Genomic DNA, 17,869 nt, shown 5'->3' on the forward strand with positions numbered 1-17,869 from the left:
GTACAGATTTACTATCGTATGAGAAACAACAAAGGTAACAGAAGACATGCATGAACCTCTACATCTACATATGTACTGTGCAAACCACCATGGTGGATGGTACCTGATACCACTGCTAGTCACTCCATTTCCTGTTTCACTTGCAAAAGGAACTGGAGAAAATGACTGCCTATATGCTTGCATGTGAACTCTGATTTCTCTTATCTTGTAATGTAATACACTGCACGTAAGTACACAGAAAGAGCCACATTGTATGATTATGCAATTGTAGTCACAGCCATAAAATATCTAAGAGTATGTCCATGGAGCAATTTAAAATGGAAGGACCACATAAAACTAATCACAGGTAAAGAAGATGCCAAACTGAGATTCATTTGAAGAATCCTCAGGAAATTAAGTCCATCCACAAACGAAGCAGATTACAAAACTCTAGTCTGACCAAAATTTGAACACTGCTCATCACTCTGGGATCTGAACCAGAGAGAACTGATAGGGAAAATAGAGAAGCTCCATGGAAGAGCAGCATGTTTTTATTACAGGTTCATTTATGAAGCGTAAATGTACCACTGAGGTACTCAACCAACTTCAATAACAGACACTGAAAGAGAGGCATTCTGCATTGTGGTGTGATTTACTGTAGAAGTTCAGACAGCTTAAGTTCCTGGAGGAGTCAACCAATACATTACTTCCTCCCACGTATATCTCATGAAAAGGCCATCAAGGTAAAATCAGAGGGATTTGATATCACATGGGGGCATACAAGCAATTGTCTTATCCATAAACCACTCACAACCAGAACAGGAAAAGGAAAGAAGTGATGGTGATACACAAAGTACACTCAACCACACACCATAAGGTGGCCTTAGGAGACTAAACATGCAGATGTAGATGTAGATGTAGATGTAGATGTACATCTTGTTCATAGTCCTTATGCAAGATGGATGTTGGTGAGAGTAGGATTGTTCTGCACTCTGTCATAAATGCCAGTTCCCTAAGATTTCTCAATAGGTTTTGCAAGAATAATGTCTTCTCCAGGGATTTCGACTTGAGTTCACATATAATTTCTGTAATACATTTTGATCGAACCTACCAGTAACAAACTGCAGCACACCTCTGAATTGCTTCAACCTCTTCCTTTAATGCAACCTGGTGGGGTTTCCAAACACTTGAGCACCACTCAAGAATGGAATGCACAAGTTTTTGATACATGATCTCCTTAACAAATGAGTTACATTTCCTAAATTTCTCCCAATAAACTGCCGTCGACCATTTGCTTTCCCTATAGCTTACCCTACATACCCATACAATCCATGTTGCTTTGCAATGTTATGCATAGATTTTGATCAACACAACCGTGTCAGGCAGCACATTGTGTTTACCATTATAGGACTGTTTTTCCTACTAATTTGCGTTAATTTATATTTTTCCACTTTTAGAGCAAGCTGCAATTAACAGCACCAATTACAAATCCTGTCCAAGTCATCTTGTATCCCCATGCATTCACTTAAAAATGACACTATTCTGTACAACTTCATTGACAAAGATTCATATTGTTGCTCATCCTATTTGTCAGATCTTTTATGTACATAGATAACAAGAGCAGTCCTACCACACTTCCTTGGCACACTTCCTGAACACCTGTCATCCAGGACAACATACTGGGTTCTGTTACTTAGAAAGCTTAAAAAGTCTTCAAGCCACTCACATACCAGATGACCTATTCCGTATGCTCAGACCTTTGTTAACAGTCTGAATTGTACCACTGTCTCAAATGCTTTCTGAAAATCTAGAAATGGCCTATTAAATTTTCCTATTTCCCTTCAGCCAAGGCACACAGGATATTGTGTGATAAAAGGGATAGATGACTTCTGCACAAGTGATGCTTTCTAAATCCATGTTGATTTGTGGATAGAAGCTTTCCTCTGTCACAGAAATTTATTACATTTGACCTTAGAATATGCTTAAGAATTCTGTAGCTAACTTATATAGGGATAAGTTGGAATACCAAGTAAAAAAGCAAAAAGTCATAAAATCTCTAGATGACATAGAAATAAGGCAAAAAATATGTCAAGGGTCTATATGCAGGAAGACAATAAGGAGATATTTTTGTATATCCCTGACTGATTTTTGTTCCATGGGAACCAAAGATGTCAACACTGGCCACAAAAGCCTGCATTTTATGATCAAGGAAATCATTTATCAAAGTGGCACAGAAAAAATTATGGAGGAGAAAACTTGAGCCAGTAAAAGTATGGATGACACACTAAACATTGGATCTTATCTAAGAATGAAATAGACTGATAGACTGCATTAGCATTGTCCCAACAGGAGCAAAACCATCAACGAAAAAAAAAAAAAAAAATAAGAAAAAAAAAATAATAATCACCAAATGTGTATTGTAAGATAATTGGATGAGGCAAGTAATCAGTGAGACTGAAGGACACCAAATAAGGGCAAACATTGCCACTGTGGACTCAGAATTAAAGTTAATTATAATTTAAATGTAGAATTTATAATGCTATAACAAGATTAGACCAAAACATGTTTTTCCTTGTGGAGCAAATAATTAAAGACCAATATTGCACTTAAAAATTTCTAAAAAAAAGAGAGATAACAATACATCTGTTGAGCTATTACCAGATGATACAAGTGTGAGATGGCATAGGGGGCAGGAGGGCGAAATAGGATGAGAGAAGAAGAGAGACTGGAACACGTGAAAGGCAAGAACTAACAAGATACTGAGGCTAAAAAGAGAGTGTGGGAAGATACCAGAAAATGGTGGAAGGATTATTTCTATTTGTGCAGTTTAGAAAAGCTGATGTTGGTGTAAACAAAATCAAAGAATGAAAAATCCAGAATGGAATAATGACAATACAATGAAAAGGATAGTTACTACTCAGCATATAACAGAGATGCTGAGTTGCAGATAGGCACAACAAAAAGACGGTCAGAAAGTAAGCTTTTGGCCAAAAAGGTCTTCATCAGAAATAGACAACATACATACACACATACTCACACCCACATGACCACAGTCTCTGGCTGGCAGCCTGGCCTCAGCAGGGAGAGACTGTGGTCATGTGTGTGTGAACTGTGTTTGCATGACTGTGTGCATATGGCTATGTGTGTGTGTGTGTGTGTGTGTGTGTGTGTGTGTGTGTGTGTGTGTGTGAAAGAAAGAACAGATTTCATTTGTTTATTACAAACTATAAAAGATACAATTACATTCTGCATGCCTTTGGATGGAGGAAGTTTCAAAATTTTGACACAGTTGTGATGTGGTTTGTAGCAACATGGCAACCACACCACAAGAGAAATCATTGGAATTTGAAAGTAGTCAAGCCATTGTTCAATTGAAAATTGAAATGAGCATTCCGTCATTGATTCAACAAGAAGTCACTTCTGCACAAGCAGATTTATAACTGGCATACAAAGTTGTTGGAAGTTGATTGCATATTCAAAGGGTGGTCACCAAAAAAATCTGATGAAACTGTTCAGCCTCTCCAAGACATGTTCACATGAAGCCCTGAGATGTCCACAAGATGAACAGGCCAGGAAGTTCAACTTCAAAAAATAATAGTGTGGCATGTTCTGAAACTATGCCTTGATGAAGCCTTACAAGTTTCAGTTACTGCAGCAACTGTATCCTGGTGACCGTAAAAGAAGGTACAAATTTTGCATTTCAATTCTCCAGGATATGGTAGAGGACACATTTTTTGAACAATTTGTCTGAAAAGATGAACTGACACTTCATCTACCAGGTAAAGAAAATTGCCATAATGTAAGAATTTGGGGATCACAAAAATCTTGGCATCACTATTGAATGTGAAACAGACTCCCTAAAATTCAATGTGTTTTGTACCACTTCTGTTCACAAAGTTTATGGACCTTACTTTTTTGCAGAGAAAACTGTGACAGGATTGCCACACCTGGAGAAGCTGCAAAACTGGTTGTTTCCTCAACTTCAAGATTCCAATTATTTCATTTTCATGCATGACAGCAGACTGTCTCACTTTTACATTGAGGTGCAGCGTTATCCTAACAACACCATCCCACAACATTGGATTGGAATAGGTGGCCAATAAGATCTCGTTCATTGTTTTTCACCTCCCAGGACACCAGACATCACATCTTGTGATTTATTTCTGTGGTGGAATTTAAAAGACAGAGTCATTGTCCCACATAAGGCAACTACACTTCAAAATCTGAGAAATCAAACCGCTGAAGTTGACAATTCAATAAACAGTGACTTGTTAATTTATGTTTGGAATGAAATGGACTACCATATTGACGTTTCTTGAGAAATGTATGGCGTTCACAGTGAGTGCATGCCATTGTGCCTGTGCAAATATACAGGGTGTATACGCAGACAAGAAAAAAAATTCCTAGGTTTTTCCTGGATTTCCCGTTTAAAAATACACTTTTTCTCCAGTGAAAATACACTTTTTCATATGTGAAATTATGCTTTTTCCCTGTTAAGTGACAATATACTTTTTCTTGGAGCTGTAAAACTTATCAGTCCTTTGAAAGGTGAAGGATTTATACACTGGCATTGGAACTTCCATTTTGGAAAGATCTTTGATGCGCGGCAACATTTACATTATATTTTTGCACTACAAAAGTATAAACCCGGATTCCAGCAATTACAGCATGGCAGCTTCTGAAGAACTGAAAAAAAAAAATTGCGATGCACTTTTGTCAGCCAATTGTAGCTTGTGTCACATGATCTCACTAGCCAATGACAGCAGATATACAGAACATACGACATGTAATGTAGTCAGCTCCTAGAAACATCACTATTAAGTAGTGCCAACACAAACAGAGAAAGTTAATGGTTTAAATTAATATACAAACAGTATAACCACAAGAAAAGCTAAGCTATCATTACAATATTGGTCACCAAACATTTTTTGCTGTTTTTTTTTATTTTTTATTTTTTCAAGGATAATTATACTTCTGTCATTGTTACTACATCATTTGTAATCTATGAGTGAATTAAATAAATATGGAGAACTGACCTAGAAACTTGATCTCTTTTGGCATGTGTTACCTTTTTTAAGAAACATCAGACACAAAACAGTAAAATTTTGAGTAATGGCTTAAATAGGTGGTCTTTTGGACCCAAAATTTATTTAAATAGCTTGTCCTCACTGTTAAGTTTTAAATGAGAGTCTAACACTCTAATTTAAGATATTCATTGCACATTCTCACATGTAACATAATTCACCTTGTGTAAGCGGTTATTTACTTTGAAAGTAACACTTTTCAAACTACCATTTGGAATATTTTCCCATGACCTGTTACAAATATAAACAGTCATGCTCACCAAAATGAGGCCCACAAGAAAGACACATCGAAAGCAACTGGTTGTTGCAAATTACTGCATAATCTTTGGACACATTTTGCTGCCAGTAGATGCTCGTATGTGCACTGTTTTGTTGTTGTAAATAGTGCATTTTCCTTGCAACTAAAGTGTTATTTTGGTGTTATTCTCTCATTTATGTTTTATTCTGCAGTAGTGAGCTAAAGTAACATTCCTTGTTAAAGTATCAGTTCTTCAAAATTACAAAAATTTAGCTGAAAAGTAAAATAACGAAAAATTCCTGAAATTCTGAAAAATTCCTGGACTTCTCCCACACTTGTCCCAAATGAAAAATTCCCGAATTTTTCCTGGATTTGCCAGTTGTCCCAGAGCATATTCACCCTGATGTAAGACTCTGAACCTTCTTCTATCCAGCAACATGCACAATTTGTTTCTTTCTTTCACTGTTTCTTTGTGATAACCAACTGCAATCTGTTCTTCCTTTTTGAATCACCCTCTATTTGCAAGCTAGACATAAGCTGTTTCAAGTGTTTTTATGGTATGTGGTAAACAAATGATTCCTGTTGTACTAATATGTCTAAAGATTGTAATGTATTTTGCTCAGCAGTATTGATTGTTGTAATTACTGCCAGTAATGCTAAGACCTATATGTATTTGACATCTGCAAAAGTCCTCATATTGATGACTCCACGCAAAAGATTCAAGTAAATAAATGTGCATTCATAAACATCTAATTTTATTAAGTTCATGCAAATGTTAATAGAATGATGTAGCTGTCATAAACATATTTATTGCTATACAAAAACACAAGGTGGAGACTATTGTAAAATACATCCTGCTGCATTATCTATGACTCTCTACCAATGTTGGGTAATTTCTTGATTCCATGTCTGAAGACATTTGCTCATTCAGAACTTAGAAGATTATTAATTATCATTTTATGAAACTTCGTTATTGTTCAAGAAATTTACCAAACACAATTGGATGAAGAACAAGGACATCTGAAATATGAGTGCACAATAACACAATAAGGAAGAGGACTGAAATAACCTCCCAACTGAGGACATGACTAACTGTTTTATCATGCATTATCAAGTTTCAGCAGCACTTGTTGCAGTTTTTTGGTTGTTTTTCATCATTTTCAACCTGCCTGTGTACTTCCAGGAATTCAAAAAAGAAAAACTATCAAACACAATCTTTTCTTTAACTTATGATTTATCATTGCACATTACTTAGTCGTCAAAAAAAATGTGAACTATTTTGAAGTCAACAAAACTCAATGCATATTTACAAATATAACACTTCAAACAATGGCTGCCAGTTGACAAGTGGTAAAGCAATTTTATGAATTAAGTACTTAGACTATGAACAAAAATGTAGTGTAACTAATGCAGAAACCTAATTGACTTATGCAAGAATCTAATACATTCATTTTATTATATTACATATTTCTAGTGCTTTACACTTATTTTTGCCCCTTCTATCCACCATGAATGACAGTATTAGTCACCCTTACCAGAATGTGAGTGCAGAGAGTGGGCTTGCTGAACTCCTCGGATGTGGTATGGTGGTAATGTCCTCCTTCTCATTCATGGCTGCGCTCTGGAAACTACAAAATCATCTTTGTTAGCAACACAATTTTAATATAAATTGGAAAGTTTGTGTCCTCACAAATCAAATAAAAACAATTAAAAAAGGGATAAACACAGGAGGATGTTGTCATCAGTAGACACAAAACTGGCATCCTACAGGTCGGAGTATGAGAATGTTAGGCAGGTAGCTTAGAAAATTTAAAAAGGGAAGTGAATGGGTTGAAGTTAGCTATAGTGGGAATTAGTGAAATTCAGTGGCAGGAGGAACAAGACTTCTGGTCAAGTGAATACAGGGTTATAAATATAAATCAAATAGGGGTCATGCAGAAATGAGTTTAATAATGAATAAGAAAATAAGAATGCGGCTAAGTTCCTACGAACACCATAGTGAATACAATATCGTAGCCAAGACAGACACAAAGCCCTGTGTAGTAGCATGTAGCACAAGCTTATATGCCAAATAGCTCTGCAGATGAGGAAGAGATTGAAGAAATGTATGATGAAATAAAAGAAATCACTTAGATAGTTAAAGAAGACCAACATTTAATTTTGAAGGGAGCTGGAAAGTATGTGAATATGGACTCAGAGAAAGGAATGAAAGAGGAAGCCACCTGATAAAATCTTGCTCAGAGCATAATATAATCGTCACTAACACTTGGTTTAAGAATAATAAAAGAAGGTTGTATACATGGAAGAGGTCTGGAGATAGCTGAAGATTTCAGATTTATTACATTATGGTTGGACAGAGATTTAGGAACCAGATTTTAAATTGTAAGACATTTCCAGTAGCAGATGTGAACTCTGACCACAATTTATTGGTTATGAATTGTAGATTAAAACTGAAAAAATTGGGGAAAGGTAGAAAATTAAAGAGATGGGACCTGGATAAGTTGAAAGAACTAGAGACAGATGAGAGTTTCAGAGGGAGCATTAGGCAATGGTCGAGTGGAACAGGGGAAAGGAATTTAGTAAAAGATGAATGGGTGGCTTTCAGAGATGAAACGGTGATGGCAGCAGAGGATCAAATATATATTTTTAAAAAAACAAGGACTCGTAGAAATCCTTGGATAACACAAGACATATTGAATTTAACTGATGAAAAGAGAAAACTTAAAAATGCAGCAAATGAAACAGGCAAGGGAATACAAATGTTTAAAAAATTAGATTGACAGGAAGTGCAAAATTGCTAAGCAGGAATGGCTACAAGACAAATATAAGGACATAGAAGCATATTTCATTAGAGGAAAGATAGATACCACCTACAGGAAAATTAATGAAGCATTTGAGGAAAATAGAAACAGCTGTATGAACATCAAGAGCTGAGATGGAAAACCAGTGCTAAACAAAGAAGGGAAAACTGAAGATGGAGGGGTACATAAAGGATCTATACAAGGGAAATGAGCTTGAAGGTAATATCATAGGAAGGGAAGTGGATGTAGATGAAGATGAGAAGGGAGATACAGTACTGTGAGAAGAATTTAACATAACTCTGGAAAATCTAAGCAGAAATGAGGCCCCAGGAGTAGATGGTATTCCATCTAAACTACTGATAGCCTTGGGAGAGCCAGCCATGACAAAACTCTTCCATGTGGTGCACAAAATGTGTGGCACAGATGAAATACCATCAAACTTCAAGAAGAATGTAATAATTCCAATTCTGAAGCAAGCAGTTGCTGATAGGTACAAAAATCATTAAACTATAAGTTTAATAAGTCATGATTGTAAACTATTAACACCAATTCTTTACGGAAGAACGGAAAAACTGATAGAAGCTGACAGGGGAAGACCACTTTGGATTCTGGAGAAATGAGGAACACTTGAGGCAATACTGACCCTATAAGGCAAGCGTATGTTTATAGCATATGTCAACTTAAAGAAAGCTTTTGACAATGTTGACTGGAATACTCTCTTTGAAATTCTGAAGGTAGTAGGCATATAATACAGGGAGCAAAAGGATATTTACAACTTGTACCGAAACCAGAAAGCAGTAATAAGTGTTGAGGAACATGAGAAGGAAGCAGTGGTAGAGAAGGGAGTGAGACAAAGTTGTAGCAGACCACCCACATTATTCAATCTGTACACTGAACCAGCAGAAAAGGAAAACAAGGAGTAGGAATTAAAGTTCAAGAGGACGAAATAAAAACTTTGAGGTCTGCTGATGACATTGAAATTCTTTCAGGGACAGCAAAGGACTTGGAAGAGCAGATGAATAGTATGGACAGTGTCTTGAAAGGAGGATATAAGATGACATCAACAAAAGCAAAAACTGGTAATTGAATGTAGTCGAATAAAATGAGTTGATGCTGAGGGAATTAGATTAGGAAATGAGACTCTCAGTGTATTACAAGAGTTTTGCTATTTGGGCAGCAAAATAACTGATGATGGCTGAAGTAGAGAGGATATAAAATGTAGACTGGCAATGGCAAGAAAAGTATTTCTGAAGAAGAGAAATTTATAAATATCAAATACACATTTAAGTGCTCTGAAGTCTTTCCTGAAGGTATTTGTCTGGAGTATAGTGATGTATGGAAGCAAAACATAGATGATAAATAGTTTAGATAGCAACAGAATAGAAGCTTTCGAAATGTTGTACTACAGAAGAATGTTGAAGACTGGACGGGTAGATCACATAACTAATAAGGTGGTACTGAAGAAGATTGGGGAGACACAACCTGACCCAAAGAAGGGATTAGTTGATAAGATACATTTTGAGACATCAGGGGATGACCAGTTTAGTATTAAGGAGAAATGTGGGGGGGTAAAAACTGTAGAGGGAGACCAACAGATGAATACAATTAGCAGATTCAGAAGCATGTAGATTCAGTAGTTACTCAGAGATGAAGAGGATAGTGTAGCATGGAGAGCTGCATCAAACCAGTTTTTGGGCTGAAGATCACAACAACAACAGCAAACACGTAAAAATAAATCTAAACATAGTATTTCCTTTTATGTGTATACAGGTATTATACCTTATGCTGGCCAGGTAAGAAAATTGAAAGGTAAACTAATAGACAATGTCAACACTTAAGTCCAATTAATCTAAAAGGGGAAGACAATCTAAGAAAATGTTCATATTTTGGATTGTGTTACTCTTCTTAATTGAACTGAAAATTTCTTTTGCAAAATGTGTAATGGTATTCACATAATCCCAAAATCAACAATGCATAAGAACTTTCAAATTCTGTTGTCATCATTATCTTTTTGCTTGTTCCAATATCTCACTTTTTTATGACTGAAATATCAGTCACTTAGATAATTATTTTTATCAAAAGCAAAATTCACTTGAGAAAGCTACAAAATAACAAGCACACAGCATGGCTAGCCAGCACTTAACTTCAGAGGACAAAATTCTAAGTAGAGTCACTAGACACATGCACACACAGATAAAGAAAGAACTACCCTATCTTTCAGAATTATTGATCCATTCCTCAGGAATTCCTGTATAAAGAAAGGAGGGCCAGATCACTCAGGCCCCATGATATGAGGGACCAACCTGCAGTGAAGATAAAGGAATCAAAGATAAACAGACAGGTGTCAGATGGAGTAGGAGATCAATCACTGGTAAGAACTGTGAAGGATTCAGTACACAGCTGATAATAAGAACAGAGTGAGAAGTAAAGATGAAATAAGATGAGGAAAAATTAATTTTTAATATTATGTAATAAAGAATTAGGTGGGAAATGTAAAAAAGAGACAGAGGAAAACCAAAGATTGTATACAGGAGAGAAGAGAGAAGATAATAAAGTAAAAAATAATTAGAAAAATCTTCAAAAATAAATAAATAAAATTTTATAACTGTAAAAAATGAGGGGGTGCTAATGGAGCATAAGTCCAAAAGTCTGTCAGGGTGTGATGAAATTTTGTGGGATTAGTTCCCTTCTCTGGAGCTTAGGGGAACTAGTATTGGGTAAGAAGACCTAAATAGCCCTTTTGGTGCATCAGACACTCACATACATTGAGTCAAGATGTACAGAATATTCAGCAACTGTGTGTTTACAAGGTGGACAGTTCTTCTATGTTCTTTCATGAACTCAGCCAGTTTAGTAGTGATTGTTCATATAAAAAATGCCAAGGAGTGAAGACATGCTAGTTTGTAAGCAGCATGTATTGCTCAGACTGTGATGTTGATGGATTTATCATTGGTGAGGCTGGAGAAAGCGGTGTACATGGAACTGATGAAATATCAGCTGTTACTGACAACTGCTAGCATTAATGTAAGTGTTCCATATGTGGGAACACCGTGAGAGAGGAACTTCTTTGACCATCTACTTTGTTCTTGGCTCCTTGCCAAGCATATCTTAGTAAGGTGGACTGCCAAGCAGTGTGATATACTTTTGTATCTGCGCCATGTGATAAATAAAGAGTATTCTAACCAGCACTGTGTCACTACTAATTGTCACCCTTACCTTATCCCAGGGTAAGATTCTGAATTAGAGGCACACGACAACCACATATGGGTCATTTTTCACTCCTTTGTTCCCAGCTTCAGGTACTACGTATTGACAATGCAGCCTCTATGCAACTGCCGTACGTTGCAGTTCTCAAGATAGGACAATTTCCATATGGAGGTGTGCAGTGTTTTACAGCTGAGTCCACAGTAAGCAATATTCTTCAAAACCAAACACCACTTTTGTCAATGGCTTGCTACAGAATTGGACAATGGTACCAAACAAAGGAAATGGTGATTTCATTCCAGACTATATTCTGCATACAGGCCAGACAACTACTGTGCTTCAGCTGCTCAAATGGCCACAGTTTTCAATGTTTGCTATTGTTGATGTGTTCGTATCCTGCATTCAAACACGTTCAACCCATTTCACTGCACAATGTGGCCCACACTGCCACACAATTCTCAGATGTTCTTACTGCATCTATGGCCCTGCTGCTTCTGGGTACTGAGCATTCATCCATGTACCACTCTGGATTTTGCCTTGGTTACTGGCATGACCATTCAGCAACAACATCCCCAACTGTTACAGTGCACAACCTAACCTGCTGCCATTTCACCCGGATCAACCCATTGTCTGGTTCGCAACTGTTGCGAACATCCTTGTCACAAATATATCGAATGACAGTGTCAAATTCATCATGTTATTCAGTCACTTCAGTGAACATGCAGATGTGATCAGTGACATTATTCTTTCACCCCTAGTTGATAATAAATTCCTTCCCTTGAAAACTGCTCTTCTCAAACGTCTCTCCCAACACAGGAGCAACAGTTACAATAAGTTATTTGTGATGAATAGATGGTGGGCAGGACGTCTCCACAGTTTTGGTGCCAGCTACACACACTAGTGGGTTTCAAACTGAGGCCAGACATCATGCCCTGAGCCCTTGCGTTATCAAGTTTCTGCCTCAAGCAAAACTTGAAATGATTTTTCATGAATATGAGTTGCTGCACTGCAAGCAGAAATAAACATGCAGATACTTTATGATTTCATAACTTCAACAATGTATAAATACTGCAAACAACAATACCACTAAACATCTCTCACTTCAGCCATATTGCACACGATGCCTCACTACAGCTAAGCTGTACTGAGCTAACCTGACTGCCACAGGGGACGGTGACCTTCATGCAACCACAACATCCCCACAACTGGCAAACATGTGCTGCACACTGTCATGGCAGTAAGGGGACAGTTTTGATGGTTCCAAATGCAATTCAGCGAGACTCTGTTGAACTGCCACCCACCATGTGACCATCCAACAGTCATACGTGGTCTCTAATAGGTGCACTGGATCACAAAGGCCTTTTGAAGTCACTTTGCTTCACATCACATTAACTAAACCTCTTCCCCACCACCATCACCACACTGTAGCAGACTCTACATATTTGACAGCATCTGTCAAAAATATTTCCTCACTGAAATCTGTTCCAACATGAGTACCTCACCTCCAAGTCTACCTTCAAATACTGAGTGCTGTTTCTGCCACACAGCTTTGTGTGGTGAACGACTCTTCCATCACAGTTTATGGGCCAAGCCTCATGCTGCGGATCTCAGTCTTGGGAAACTTTTTACAAGGAACCTCCTTAACACAGATGTCCATGATCTGGTGCTTTGCACTGACTTCCTTGGCAATTTATGACTGTTACTGGACTTGTTTCGCAGTAATCTGATCCATCAGGACAGTGGCCGCTTCATTATTGGCATCATTGGTTATCTCCCCCCCCCCCCCCCCCCCCTGCCCAATGGCATAGTACGGCTCTACCACTTTTGAATTGAACTGAATTGAATTTTACTTGATCCTGTAAGATTACATTGTGTACAGTAAATGTACGTGTAATATAGGACATGTCAAATTATTAACATTCATTATCACTTATTTTTCTACACCTTAAGCTTTCAGTTTTACATCACTGATAATGAATAACAATATATACAAATTTAATGGCATAAGTATTCCGCAACACTGTTAAACTCTTTTTCAATGAGATAGTCTAAGTTTCTTTGGAAAGTCATTGTGAAGTACACTATCTTGAATGTTTTTGGGCAGACTTCTTAGTAGTCTGATACCAGAGTACTGGGGTCCTTTTTCTAGCATTGCCAGTCGGTGGGGTATGCTCCGTACTTCATTCTGCCTTCTTGTATTGTGGGTGTGTACACTAGCATTCTTCCAGATGGCACTCAACATTGGGTCTTGACCAATTAATATCAACAACACCTGCATGAATGCATCGTATCCCTCATCAAACTGCAACTGCATTATTTTGACATGAGACTGGAATCATTAGGTCCACAGGATGAACAGAGTGCTATATGTCATGCAATCTGCCAAGTGTTGGAGGAACTCAATGCCACACACTGTTGCCTGGATGGTTCTCACACACAACATTCACTGATGCCTGTTCTGGATGACTCCACCATGCCATCTCCACTTGATCTCAGTATTACAACAGCATCCTCCCCAGCAGCATCTGCATTCACACAATTTCCAAACACGACCCAGATCAGTAAAGAGCTTCCTGCTCTTGAGCTCCCACTGAAACATCGAATTCTCATATGCCCTCCGTACAAATGTAAGCATTATTTACATAATGTGCTACTCGCAACAGAACATTCCACATGTTTACTGTCATCCTAGGTCATCCTGTGGACCACAGGCCATACAAGTACCACCAGACAAACTTCATATTGCCATAGAGGCAGTCAAACTTTTACAGGCTGGGATCATGGCACTTTCTGATAGTTCATGGGCTTCCCAGAAACTGCATCTTAAACAAGTTCCCAACACACTTGTTGTCAATGATGTAGTGATTAATGATAATATATGCCAATTTTGGAAGCCTGTAGTTGTGCTTCTTGGACACATCATCAAAAAAGCTGGTATTTGCCCTACACCACAATGAACATATGTAGTTCCCAACTGCTGTCAGTATAGGACTTTTGTAAGTTACATTGTTTCCTCAAGATAATTAATTTCTACTTCACCATCTCCCTCATGCAGCCACCATTTGAGCACCATTCACAGTAGTTCTTGCACGCAAGAATATTACCACCAAACTTAAGCTTGAATGGACTCCTTGCATGTGTCACATCTACAACATTGGCATACCCACTTCTGCACCCCCAATGCATGATTACTACCGATTTGAGTGACATCGCTGTTGGAATGGTTCTGCAACAAGTAGTGGCAGGCATACAGCAGCCACTCCAGTTTCTCACATAAACTGACTGCTTCACAGTGTAAAAGGCCAGCCTACAGCCGTGAACTACTGGCAATGTTTGAAGCAATTCATCACTTCAAAGGTGACACGGAAACAAGGCCATTCAACAACTACATCGACCATTGACGTTTAGCAGATCTGGTCTGTAATCCTTGATGATTCTGCCACCTCAATTATACAGCATGGTTTATGAGTAGACCACGGATTTTTAGGTCGTAAAAAAGTGTGTTTTAGGCACCTAAAATAGGCTCTTTCAGTAGTTCATTTAGGCTATATAAAACCTGAAATAGGCTCTAATAAAAATGATGCAGAGAAAATAAAAATAAATTAAAATACACAGTGTTCACAGTATGAACATCTTTTTAGTCATTAAAACAAGGAGAATGAATATTTACACCGTTACACAGCACAGCAATCTACAACATTAATGTTGGACGTAACTCAAATTTTTTGAGTTCCTGCAAGATAAATATCTCCGTAAAAAAGATGTGGCAATGGTTTAATTAATAAATTTTTTGTTTCACACATTCTGACCATAGTTGGCTTCACAATAAATAACCAAAATCTTTTCTAGGTTTTCTAGTGAAAAACTGTGGTGCTTGACAGTCAGAATCTATTTATACGCTGAAAAAGAACATTCTACATCAACAGATGTGACAGGGGTGTACTTCATTTGGACAGGAATGCTGCAGTCAGGAGTGCTGGATTTTCCACTAAGTATGTCGGCAGCTGCACACAACTCCTTCAGGCCAGTGTTCTTCTGCAAAACCGTTTGCATTTTTGCCCGTACTTTTTCCCCTACTTCACCTGGCGCTTCATTAATTTTCATTTTGACTTCTTCAAGCAAAAAGAAATATTGTCATAGATAGGTCTCCCTGAGCCTTCCAATTGTGAAATTATTCTTGCCATAAATGTGTAGTGGGCCCTAATGTAAGATAAGTCCCGTTTTAAAGAAGAATCTTTGAGTAACTCCATTGCTCCTTCGGTATATTTTCAACCGCCTTCTGGACAGTTGAGAGATGCGTACTATAGTATTCTGCTGCTATCAGCCATGTGCCCCAGCGGGTGACAACAGGCTCTAGTGGCAATTGGACATCTGGAAGCTGTTCTTTGAATGCCTGTATTCTTGATGGTGCCTTAAAAAAAATTTTCTTCACCATAGATATTACTTTATTTACTTTAGGAAATTGTAGCCTTACTTGCTCTGCTATGCGGTTGATCCCATGCACTACACAAGTTATGTGCAGCATCAATGGGTAGAATACTTTTAATAGTTGAAACGCTTCTATCATATATGCAGCAGCATCAGTGACTGCCAGACGCACCTTATTCTCATCCACTCTGTTTGGGTATAGCACCTTAAGCCCATTGTTCACAAACTGTGCTATTGTTCGTTGTTTAGTTTTTGCAAGCTGTTTTGAGTAATCAAATGAGCCCTGGATGGAGCATCTGGATCTAGCTTGCCAATAATCAGGTTTGCAATGTAACGGCCAAGACTGTCAGTAGTTCATCCACAGAAATCCATATACAAGATTATCCAACATCATCTCGGATTCTGTGCAATGCAGCATTGTAAGCTGAATCCACATAATTCTTACGTAAAGTTGACTCTGCAGGAATAGACTGATGGCAGTACTTCTCAAGAAAACCTCTGAAAATAGGGTTTTCTAGTTTCCGAAAGGGGATGTTTGCTGCCACAAGTGCATGACACAAAGCACTGCAGAACTTGTTTTTTTTTTTTTTTTTTTTTTTTTTGGAGGATTCACCAGAGTTATTGGTTAAAAGAGTTTACTTCAATTTTGACTTTCGTTCAACATTAGCTTTATGTGCGATTCCATCTGCATGCTGAGTTAAGTGAGATTTCTGAACACTCGAAACCTAATACGAGAGAAAAGGGAAATGCAATTTAGAATCGCATATAAAGAGTATTTCGTATTACTAAAGGATAGCGATAAAAAAGAATCCTAAGTGACAGGAAAATAAGAAGTCTCAGAAAAACATCAACTAACCTCCTAGTTGCATGCTTGGCAGAAAATAATTTTCCCATTTGTTGTATAATGCGGAAAATCTTGCAGCCACTGCCTTATATAAGTAGACTTTGAACTAGCTCTTTTTGGCATGGCGTAGTATTCTCACACAGAAACTAGAATTTATTTTGCACTTAGAACGTCAGTACCACTTAACACGTCGGTCGCTACACAATGTACTGATTTGTTTTCGCTGGGAAAAACTGAATGATGACTTTTTTTTTTTTTTTCCTTTTACTGCGTTGCATGAAAGCTGGAGGGGAAGTACCGTACTCGTTGCTGGACATATGGCATCTGACAGATGGCCGCCCCTTCTGAACAAGCGAATGGAATCTACCGGTGATTCAGATGAAAACATCTCACTACTGGCAAATTATTTTTGGAATCGGAAAATTCACGTATAATACCTTTCACGAAACAGAGTAGTTTGATAGGACTACCTGTAGGTAGCAGCGAGAAAATGCACGAAGGGCAGTAATTTAGCTATAGAGGGCGTCTACCATTAACATTATGATTTTTTAATCCGTGCTCAGCTTAAGGCCTATGAAACCATTTCTTTGCAAAAATACACAGCTGGCCAGAATCCTATGAACGAAATATTTTCAAATATAACATTTAGTACTCCCACGTTCGATTCTAACGTGTAACTCAAATCTTTGACCAGTTCCCATTCGCACACCGAAGTTAAGCACTGTTGCGCTCGGCGCGTACTTGGATGGATGACCATTCAACCGTGCCGAGTGCTGTTGGTAGTAAGGCAAGCAAAGGAATTGTAAACAGTCTCTAACGACCTTCACCTTCGACGAGACGTAAAGCCCTAAGTTTACTTCCTTCTTCTAATCTTTGAAAACACAAGAACTCTATGCCAGATTAACGAAATAGGTACTTTTTAGGATTTTGGTGCCGAAATAGGCAAAATTAGGCGTCAACATCGAAATACGCAATTTTAGGTCCTATAGAACTAACGGTATTCAGTTTAGTTAGTCACGAATCGCTTAAGTACCAACTTATATGCAAATTGGAGCTTAGGAAAAAAATAGGTTTTAACCTAAAGATTCGTGATCTATTTTTTACATATGAATAATAAAACACCTATAAAGAGTATTTGGTGTTAACAGGGATAGCGATATACAAAAATAAAAAAAGACCGAAGTGTTAGGCAAATACGAAGCATGAGCGCATATCAACTAGCCTCCTTGCTGCACGCTGGGCAGAAAATATTTTTTCCATCTGTCGTATAGTGTGGAAAAACTTGGAGCCA

The 17,869-nt window shown here is 37.8% G+C and overlaps 1 protein-coding gene across 1 annotated transcript in view; it reads right to left on the reverse strand.

The window, feature by feature from the left end:
• Positions 1-17,869, reverse strand: part of LOC126162652 (probable multidrug resistance-associated protein lethal(2)03659) — a 481,199-nt gene that overhangs the window by 363,995 nt on the left and 99,335 nt on the right. The window contains exon 2 of the mRNA XM_049919289.1: positions 6,837-6,929. Coding sequence (XP_049775246.1) covers positions 6,837-6,913 — 77 coding nt within the window. The 5' untranslated portion in view covers positions 6,914-6,929. The remainder of the gene's footprint in view (positions 1-6,836; positions 6,930-17,869) is intronic.

Source organism: Schistocerca cancellata, chromosome 2 (genome assembly GCF_023864275.1).
Source record: "Schistocerca cancellata isolate TAMUIC-IGC-003103 chromosome 2, iqSchCanc2.1, whole genome shotgun sequence".
Taxonomy (NCBI): domain Eukaryota; kingdom Metazoa; phylum Arthropoda; class Insecta; order Orthoptera; family Acrididae; genus Schistocerca; species Schistocerca cancellata.